This window comes from Gymnoscopelus microlampas, assembly GCF_963454915.1.
Source record: "Gymnoscopelus microlampas genome assembly, chromosome: 1".
NCBI lineage: Eukaryota > Metazoa > Chordata > Actinopteri > Myctophiformes > Myctophidae > Gymnoscopelus > Gymnoscopelus microlampas.
Window position 1 is genome coordinate 55,799,695 of NC_139962.1, and position 10,874 is coordinate 55,810,568.

General features: G+C 40.6%; 1 protein-coding gene across 1 annotated transcript in view; it reads right to left on the reverse strand.

Annotated features, from left to right (window-relative positions):
* Positions 1-6,589: 6,589 nt before the first annotated feature.
* Positions 6,590-10,874, reverse strand: part of LOC311045964 (synaptosomal-associated protein 25-B-like) — a 68,380-nt gene continuing 64,095 nt past the window's right edge. The window contains exons 7-8 of the mRNA XM_084058035.1: positions 9,261-9,405; positions 6,590-7,016 (exon numbers count right to left, since the gene is read on the reverse strand). Of these exons, the coding sequence (XP_083914161.1) occupies positions 6,948-7,016; positions 9,261-9,405 (214 nt within the window). The 3' untranslated portion in view covers positions 6,590-6,947. The remainder of the gene's footprint in view (positions 7,017-9,260; positions 9,406-10,874) is intronic.

Genomic DNA, 10,874 nt, shown 5'->3' on the forward strand with positions numbered 1-10,874 from the left:
TACTCTGTTACAAGTAAAAGTCCGGAATTAAAAAAATATTGGTATCAAAATATACTTAAAGTACCAAAAGTAAAAGTACTAAAATATTTGACAACGCGTTGCGTTGTGAGCTTAGAATAGGCCTAAAGTGAATAGGCCTAAAGAGGTTAATGTATGTTTTATAATGTAATCATTTATATCTGCAAAGTAATTAGTAAACAATGTTTTCAAATAATTGTAGTGGAATAAAAGTACAATATTTGCCTCTGAGATGTAGTGGAGTAGAAGTAAAAGCACCGAAAATGGGAAATACTCCAGTAAAGTAAAAAATCCTCAAAAGTGTACTTATGTACAGTACTTGAGTAAATGTACTTAGTGACTTTACCCCACTGCATTTTAATGCTACTAGGTCTATATGACCTCTGCTCCATGCTATAGTTATCATTATAAAGAGAAGAAAAATGTTTAAGTAACCGCTTCCTCTTCAAAAATGTCTCTGTGTGCATTTTACATTGTAGTAGTAATGCGTAGGCTATCTGTGAATCAAGCACATCATTTAACAAATGAAGCACTGAAAACATAATTAGTTAATTAGATAACCCGAAGTGAAGGCTTGCCTTTTCATGTCATACTCACTTAAATAATGAAGGAGAGATGAACAAAAAGGCTGTATACTCTATGCAGACATGTGGATTAAAGATGACATACTGTTAGAGCCTCTAGCTGGTGTGCACATGTATTAAAGACAAGGAGCCAACGGCCATTTAACGGCCATTTTAATATGTCTGTACAATAAACAAATGTAAATTAATGTTGCAACACAACGAAGAATCATAATCAAACATACAAAGTGAACATGTGTTCACTTATATTATCAATGCATCCATCCACTAAGGTAAAGGAGGAATCTTTAAAGGCCTTCCTCAGGATCAGGGTCGGCAATTGGCATACTAAGTGGCTCCAACCCAGTGTATTCTGTGTAGGAGCCACTGGTTCCAAATATTTCAGGTCTGTATACTGTAGCAAACAGTATACAGTATACAAAAAAGTATACAAAAAAGGTCAGAGGAGGTAGCTACATACATTAACTAGAAAAAGTGCTCCTCGGAGCACAGGTCTCCGCCAGGTCAGAAATCGGCCTCATGGTGGCGCTTTAACAGGCCCATGTGAATAATTTGGGCCAGAGGTTCGGAATTGGCATCCAGGGAGTGTGTGTGCAAAGTTTCGTTGCGATCAGGCCAACAGTGCCGGAGATTAGCTGTTCACAGACAGAAGGACGGACGGACAGGGGGTAAAACATACTCGCTCGCTATTCCTTCGGCTTGGCGGAGACATTTAGGATGCATAACATGTAGAAAAATCTCAAAAAAGTCATAAGCCATAACTCATGAACAAATGGACAATCATTTCAAACAGTGTCGATGTGTGTACATATACAGTGACAAAAAACTCCCCACGGAGTGGGGACTTTTATATTCTATAGGCTCTATGCACAGCAGCCATATTGTAAAGAAATTGGGCTTCTTCCTTTCTTTCTTCACAGGTGTTACCAATGATTCAAATGAAGGCTCTGTTCCATTTAATGTAGCACAGTGGTTCTCAAACCTTTTAATTTCAAGAACCCCCATAACTCTGAGAGTGTACAAATAGAACCAAATGGTTCCATTTGTCCATTTGGTTCCATTTGTACACTCTCAGAGTTACACACCCGTAAGGGGCCCCCTCAAGGAACCATGAGGGTCCCTGGACCACACTTTGAGACCCACTGGTGTAGCAGACTGTTTCCAATGAGCCAACATGCACAATATCAGCACCCTGACTCAGTTTGACCAGAATGGAACAGAGCCTTCATCAGTATCATTGGTAACACCTGTGAAGGAAGTAAGGAAGAGGCCCAATTTCTTTCCAATATAGCTGCTGTGCACAGAGCCTATTCTATCTGTGGTTAAATAGCACAGTGCCTCTCAATGAAGCAGCCACAATGCACCTACAGCAGATGTGCAGCTGGGGGCGCTGTGGGTACTTGTTGACAAGTCATAGCTGTCACGCATGACTTACACTGCTGCAGTGTGTCGGGGGCGGGGCTGCTAAAGCAGCAGACATGCAGCAAGACCAAGAGGCAGACAGAAACATGGCTGCATACGCCCCAACATTCAAATATCCATTCTTTAGAACAGGAGATTATTCCAAAAATGGTTTTGGTCAGTCACGCATATTGCTTTATTACATGGGTCATATTATAGAATGATCTTAACCAGCATGTTTATTACATGGGTCATATTATAGAATGATCCTAACCAGCATGTTGTGGCATGGTGTAGTACCTCTGATGATAGATAGATCGGTACAAAGGTACCTCAGTGGTTCTCAAAATGGGTTCCAGGGACCCTCAGCAGGAGTCCTTGAGGGGGTTCCAGGGGGTCCCCAGCAAAAATAATTAAGTTAACATAGCATCAGTCATTTTAACCCCTTTATCAATCAATATTTTATACGTCGGCTATTAAGAAATAGCAGATATACAAACTCACAGCACGTCACCTCGTGCCACAGTGCGAGCTTGTACATCTGCTATTTTTAAAAAACAAAATGAAAAAGTAGTTTTTGATTTTCTCTTCTGGGAGTCCTTGGTACAAAACATTTTCAGATGGGGGTCCGTGGACAAATACATATCAATTTGGGGGTCCTTGACATGAAAAGGTTTGAGAACCACTGATAAGGGGTAGGGATGAGGTGCTTTAGTTTGGGATTATCCCACCTCTATCCATAACCCACCAGACCACCACTCCCTAGTCCCTACTGCCTGCCCTCCATTGTTGCTGTGTTGTGTATTCTTTAATATGCTTGGAAACCTGGGGGGGAATTATATTTCTTAAATCTTCCATATTATCCTTTATGTTAAGCAGATAGAGTTTGACTGAAATGTGTTAAAGCGTGACTTGGTTCCGGTTCAGAGGATTACCCTTTCATGTATATATACTGTTTACTCAAGCCTGTGTGTGTGTGTGTGTGTGTGTGTGTGTGTGTGTGTGTGTGTGTGTGTGTGTGTGTGTGTGTGTGTGTGTGTGTGTGTGTGTGTGTGCGTGCGTGCGTGCGTGTGTCCATGTTCTTAGTGACGTGGCTAACTGTAATCCTGCCTAAGCCCAGAGCACCGCAGTAGATGTCCATTAGTCTAATGTGTGTGGCTCGTCCCGCATCCCACTCACTCTCTCTCTCTCTTTCTCTCTATACTCTCATTTTCTTAACCAAGAAAATGTACTGTATACAAGAAAAAATTAAATGATGCGTAGCCTGTGAGCTAGTTCAGGCAGATACACTCGAGAGGTTCAACGCATGTGCAGCTCTATGTGGGCGATGTTGTATGTGACGTGTCAAACAGCTGATCAAATGGGCGGTCTACTTAAGCTCACCTGATTCATTGCACTTCCTCTTGCTGTCAGTGCTGCCACTGAATGTTATGTATGTGTATATGTGCTTTGTTTTCTGCTTTCCCTAAGGGTTCTGTTTCCCCTGGGGGGTTTGTTATAGATGTATATCTCCATGCTCTTAAATGGTTGTTTGCTAACGTGCTGAGCAGGGAGTTATTTATAGACAAGCCTGAACGCCAAGATCAAATAATATTTACACAGCTATGTGAATTTGTCTCATTGTATTATGATTTAGTCTGGTATATCTGTTTCCTTTGTCCGCAGTCCTGTGTTCATACTAGTCTAATATTGGTTTGCCAGTGCCACATGCTAAAGAAAATGAAGGGGATGGGTGGGACATCCTTGCCTCTGCTTTTGATATTCTCCCTCTGGTCATTAATCTTTATGGCAATCTTTATGGCAATCTATATGTTTTAGCCCTGCTTCTTGTCTGACTGAATTCAATACATGCATTTCCTTTTGGGAAATGTACCTTTGTTTGATAATAATATCACAATTTACTTTCTTTCTTTTCTCCAACCTCTCTGTTTCTTTCATATGAACCTCATATTTGTCAATAAAGTCTGTTATTCTTGGCAAAGCTGAGCTGAGTTAAAATGATTGCATATGTGAAGGAACTGATTTATGATCCCTGTGTGTGTGTGTGTCACAGTGTGTGTGTGTGTGTGTGTGTGTGTGTGTGTGTGTGTGTGTGTGTGTGTGTGTGTGTGTGTGTGTGTGTGTGTGTGTGTGTGTGTGTGTGAGAGAGAGAGAACCCGTTCGGTAAAGAAAAAAGGAAAATAACATTTTCGTTTTTCCTTCTTTTTTTGCCTTGTGCAGAAACAGGAACTCGCTTTGGCTCCACCCCTTTCTTCGTTCACTTCCTCCCGGGTGCTTGTGTATTTATTCCTACATAACAACAACACTACATGTTTAGGGCAGTGGTGCTGACAGATTATGTCTTGAGAGATTAATATGAATCTATCTAAAAATCTATCTCTATATTTTGACATAATTATTATCACATTCCCTGTGAAGATGTAAGATTAGATGGAAAGTGACGCAGAAATTACCTCAGCTACCCTTCACAGCAGTCCATAAACCAAGCTGAAGGCTAATATTTGTACTTGTATCGCTCACTTAATTTTCTCAGTGAGCAACACCAGTGACAGAATATAAATTAGGGCTTAAGATAAAAGACAATGCGATATCTGACTGTGTGGACCTGAGTGCTTTCTTTGAAGGGAGATGACCTCCAAAGGCAGTATGAGGAATGATAATGCTACAAGATCTGACTGGATCAGATATCACTATCTGCAGTGCTTCTTAACCAAGAGGGCCGGGACCTAAAAACGCAGACTGCAAACTCTGCTCGAGCTGTTTCTGACAATGACCAATTCATAGTGCATATTATATCGTTGCTGTAGGGGAAGAAACCTATTATCTCCATATTAATTTAGCTTTTTGAGATCTTTCATTAATTAACGCCCTACTTGACCAAACTACAGTGTCACAGCATCAAAAGCATCAAAAATAGCTAAAGTTACTTTCGCTATTTTTGAATTTGAATCCTGAAAAGTAACAGATTTGTACGTATGAGGTTTCCACCCGACAGAGACAATGTCTGATTTGATATCCCAGTGTGACATCAGAAATTGCTAGTTTCCAGCTAAAACAAAAGCTTAACCAGCGCTAATAATACCAAGCCACAAACAATCACATCAACAACGCAGAAACAGAAGAGAAGACTTGTTTTTGTTCTACAGTTATGACGTTTTTTTTTATTATTGGCATTTCCCATAATATTATTATTTTACAATGATGGTCACAGTCTGGAAAGGTATATATTCGTGAGACAAAAAAAAGAAGTGGCACTATTGCAAAACGTCGCAGGAAACATGGGTCTCTCCTTTTTGTGTGGTCTAGATACGGAGCATGCGGTCGCCATGTTAAGACATTTTTCGTCAAGCTAAAATTAATTATTCAGTAATATCGAGCAGCCATTGGACATGCATAACACACTTAATGCACAGCTTTATAACTGCCAGGATTTGAATCGGTGGTAATGTAGTCCTGCCAATGTCTATGATCCTAACTGCACAGGTTCACTGGTTTGGTATGTGTTCATGAATCTCACACTCAACTAAGCTCTGTCCCTTTTCACTCTGTTAGTGTTATAATATATATATATATATTGTAATCTTATAATGTGGATAATATCCTCCAATATTATTTACTTTGACTACATATTGCATTCAATAACTGCACATCCCCACCCAAGTCCCACTTTTCTGCACAACATGCAACAATATAATAATTTACAGTACATAATGTTCTGTATGTATTGCAAAGAACAACCAATACATCAAATTGAAAGGTCAACCCTTTCTTTAAGATGATCAGTTCTGGTTCCCTGAGGATAAAGAACACTGAATAATAGTGTACAATCCAATAACATAAATACTGTCTCATTCACATAACTTGGTTAAAACACTGGTATGATAACACGGTCAAGCAGTTTCACTGTCAAAATGGCTCAAATAGTATAGTTTTTGCTTCCTCTAATACAAGTGCATTGCCCCCAAAAAGGAAGAACAAAGGTGTGTTGCTGGGGCAACTGAACACGGTTGGCAATAATATCTATCTAAACGGTTAGGGGTGATTTATACTTAATTGTTATATTTAACTATAAGCATAACAGGGCTCTTAGTTAGTTAGTGACACGGGGAAAAGAGCTTAAGTCAGAAGGTGTGAGAGCTATAATCATATAAGTGAATATGTGGTGTTATTATCAGTTAGCATCACAACATCTATGCTGATAGTTAAGATAGATAGATAGATTGATACATACTTAGTGTGTTTTACATGGACAACAGTGGAAAAACCGACAGAAGGGGGGGGTGGGGGTGAGGGGGGGATGATAACATGTTGAAAAGCAGTTCCTGCATTATTTTCGAAGTCTTTTGAAACAAGGTATAAGGTTTATATTACACTTAAAACTTAAAAAAGAGAGAGAGAGACATAAAGAGATCAACATACAATAGAGAGAAGAGATACATGGATAGACGGATGGAGAGACATGATGAAGAGAGAGAACAGGTCAACTAAAAGCCATCACAGAAGCACTACAGTAATATATACAACCTCAGAAAGAGAAGGGCAGCTTTGGGGGGGAGGGGGTTGGTTGGTACATAGAATGTGTTTGACGTGGTATAACAGGACTATCATCATCGTTTTTCTTTAATAAAAGCCAAAGACAGACGACACTGAACGACGTTTGACATCAGGACTGGGGGAGAGGGGGGGGGGGGCTGGATGAGGGTGATGATGAGGAGGGCAGAGGAAAGGTCTGATATGTGCATGTGTGCAAACCTCTATGGAGTACATTACCACGATAAAAGCGTCACCCGATGTCAAGCAAGGGTGAAGAGCGCTGGGTGCAGGTGGTGGATGGGTGGGTGGGGTAGGGTGGGGTGGGTCGGCGGGTGGATGGAGGGGTATTGTCGGGGACGGGGGTTTGGGGAAATGGGGATGAAAGCACTTCTTCTTCTCAGTTTTCTTAGTTTAGCCACTGCCCAGCATCTTTGTGGCGCGCTGGTTGGCCTCGTCAATCCTGGTCTTGTTGGAGTCAGCCTGGAAAGTGGGACGGACAGGAAGAAAGACAGATAGGAGGAAACGGAGAGGTTTTGTGTGGAGGAAGGAGAAAGGTTGAGAGAGGTTAATTGGCACGCTATAGCACGGTGGTTCCCAAACCTTTTAGCTCGAGACCCAAAAGAGAAATTTGATGTCTACCCCGGGACCCAAACTAATGAAAACAGCAAATCTACAAGCTTGTAGATTGGCTGTTTTCACTACTTCTAAATGTTTCTTTAAATGTATGGAATTTCTTAGATTGTTGAGTTTTTACATTCATCAAATTCTTGTGAAAAATGACCTTTTTATTTCAGAATTTTGGGTAGGGGAAAATCTTTTGAAATATATATATATATATAGTCTTTTATGTTGCAAAAGAAAAGGGGATATTTACTCGTGACCCATAAAAAATTGGGTCCCGATAGCAGACATCTTTACCAAGCCTTCCCCTGTACCCAAGGTGGGAGGAAATGCCATGACCTATCTCCTGTTGTCCTGTCACAGTACGCCTGTCTAGTACACAACCATCTGTTTACCTCCCCACCCCTGCATACTGCAGTATTACTGCACCCTCCCCCCCCATTTAATGCCTCCTATCGCCCTTCTGTTTCACAATCTCAGACCTTCACAACCTGGGATGGACTTCACCCTTGTCTCATGGACAAAGACAAAGTTTGTGCAATCATTTACGCGCTACATCTTTCCATTTCTTTTTCCTTGTTTCACAACAAACATGAAGAATCTTTAACTTGTGAAATGAAACTACAGGCAGTGACACTGTATACAGAATACGGCGATGCACACACAGTAGCAGGAGGTATTGTAGGTTAAGTGGTGAGGCTGAAAGCTGGGAAAAACCAAACCGGAAAGTTACGATTCTTAAAAAAAATAAAAAGGCCCTGAAATAGAACCAAAGCCATAATAATAATGATAAACTTCATTTGTATAGCACCTTTCATGACATGAAATGCAGCTCAAAGTGCTTTACAGAGCAAGAATACAATTACAGAAAAAGTACAAATAATTTAACAGCAACCCTTAATACGGCAAAAAAAGAACAGCAAGAGCATAAAACAACAACAACAACAACAACAACAACAACTACAAGACAACACACACAAAGACAAAGTCACAAGCGACTAAGACACAGTATACGGTATACTCTCTCGCTCCCTCTCTCACACACACACACACACACACACACACACACACACACACACACACACACACACACACACACACACACACACACACACACACACACACACACACACACACACACACACACACACACACACACACACACACTCTCACGTGTCTTAAAAAAAAAGCCCTTAAATACAGTGGTGGAAAGTAACTAAGTACATTTACTCAAGTACTGTACTGTACTGCAATTTTTAGGTATTTGTACTTTACTAGAGTATTTCCAATTTCCAATTATTTAACTTCTAGTCCACTACATCGCAGAGGCAAATGTTGTACTTTTACCCCTCTACAATTATTTGAAATCTTTAGTTACTTTGTAGATTTTGATTATTATTACAAAACATAACCTCTTCTGCCCTATATACATTCCGGCCATTTGAAAATAGCCGATATACAAGCTCACAATGCTTTTGAGCTTGATCTGCTATTTTCAAAAGATTTTTATGCATTTTATACATTTGAAAACTTGCATGAGTACTTTTACTTTTGGTACTTTAAGTACATTTTGATACCAATACTTTTGTACTTCTACTCAAATACATTTTGAATTCCGGACTTTTACTTGTAACGGAGTATTTCTACATTGCAGTATTGATACTTTTACTTAAGTAAAAAAAAAATAGTACTTTTTCCACCATTGCTGAAATAGAACCAAAGCCATAATAATAATAGTCTTTATTTGTATAGCACCTTTCATGACATGAATAGCAGCTGAAAGTGCTTTACAGAGCAAGAATACAATTACAGAAAAAGTACAAATAACTTAAAAAATAAGCCAAAAAAAAAGAGTCGAAGAGTTACTTCGACCAGGTCACAACTAGAAGACCTGAGGGGGCGGTTTGGAACACATCCAACACATCCAACACATTCTCACGTCCCAAAATGCATATTCGTAACAATAATCGTGACAATAATCGGGACAAATGTGACCAAACGTCAAAACGTTTGACTTCTTGGGAGTGAGAATGCGTCGACACATCACTAGGCCAATGCTGGCTGTATTAAATGTGTCCCCTAGCAGGGTGCCCTCCTCCGTACCTTCTCCATGATCCTGTCGATCTGGCGGTTCTGGGTGTCTATTTCCTGACCCATGTCCAGAGCCATGTGACGCAGGTTCCCGATGATCCCGCCCACCTGCTCCAGGTTGTCATCCATTTCTGTCTCCCGTGCATCGTCTGTTACCCTGGCGACGCACATGGGGAAGATGAAATTAACCACCTAAACCATACATGGGCAACTGCATGGCGGCCCGGGGGCCACATGCTGCCCCCACCTTCACTTAATGCTGCCCGCATTGAATACTGCTGCTCGGAATACTGATATATTATTGATTTCAGCTGTTACAATTCCAAACATGCAAAAAGACCCACTTTTTACTTCAGTCTATATTAGTAGCTTAATGATCACTATTAAAAGGTCTTTTTCGTGTCCAATGTATTTGTATTTAAGTTCATAAAGTTGACATAAGTATAACTAAATGCATTTGAAATTAAATAAAAATGTAACTTTTCAGGATTCCAATTAAAAAATGGCAATAAAAATCAGGATTCCAATTACAATTCAAGAATAGCAGATCTACAAGCTCAAAACGCGTCACAAAACACCTTAAATATTTGATTTACTTTAGAAATTACTTTAGAAATAATCTTTTACTCAAAGGGGACAACGTCCGTCGCAAGTTGATGATGTCATTTGTCCATGTGTGGTCCAGCCCTATGAAATTCATGGGGAATGCATGTGCAAATAAAAACCAACGTAATACTTATACTTAACACATCCGGTGCCGAACACGGTCTGAACCGTGTGTTTACATAGTGGCGCTTCGGTGCCGAACACGGTCTGAACCGTGAGTTTAGTCTTTTTGTTTTTTTCGTTTTTCTCCGCTCGGGCGGGACTAGAGCAGCTCTGGGAGCACCCATTGTAATCCTGCGAAGGAAGTGCCAGATCGCTCACCGGAAACACATTTTTTTCCCCATCCGCTTCCTGTCTATTTCCTACTTTGAAACGCCTATATCTCCGAATCTGTTTCCTGTGGGGAAAACCGGTCATGCGCGATCCCCCCCCGTTGTAACTCGCGAGGGGAATGTTATGGTTCCAGGCTGTAGCCAGGCTCATGGCACAACATGAATCGATGCTTTTTTTTGCGTGGATTTGCTTGTAACGCACACGGAAGCTTTAAACAGCAAAGCGCAGTCAATGGGGAGAATGCTGGCACCCACGGTAAGTTGTTATGAAAAAATGCTGGCACCCGATGTGTTAATATGAGCATCAAAACATTTTAAATATGTTTTGCACATGCATTCCATAGGGCCGGACCACAGATGGACAAATGACATCATCAACTTGCGACGGGTGTTGTCCCCCTTTAGAAAAAGATGAACAATAGATACAATATTTAAAGTGTTCCCCCCCCCAAAAAAATGATGGGCAATTACAATGTACAGTGTTAAGGCATATAAGGCTTATTAGCCAGGGATCTGTCGTGGAATTCACAGTCAAATAGTACTAGGAAATAAATGAAGGGGTCAGAGTCAGTACTTAGAAGGTGGTGGTGTTGGTGCTTTAATACATTAGCGGACAATGGAGCGGTACATTGAGTACGCACAGGCCTGTGGTACAATCGTTCTGCCAGGAGCACAAGGAATCAGACCA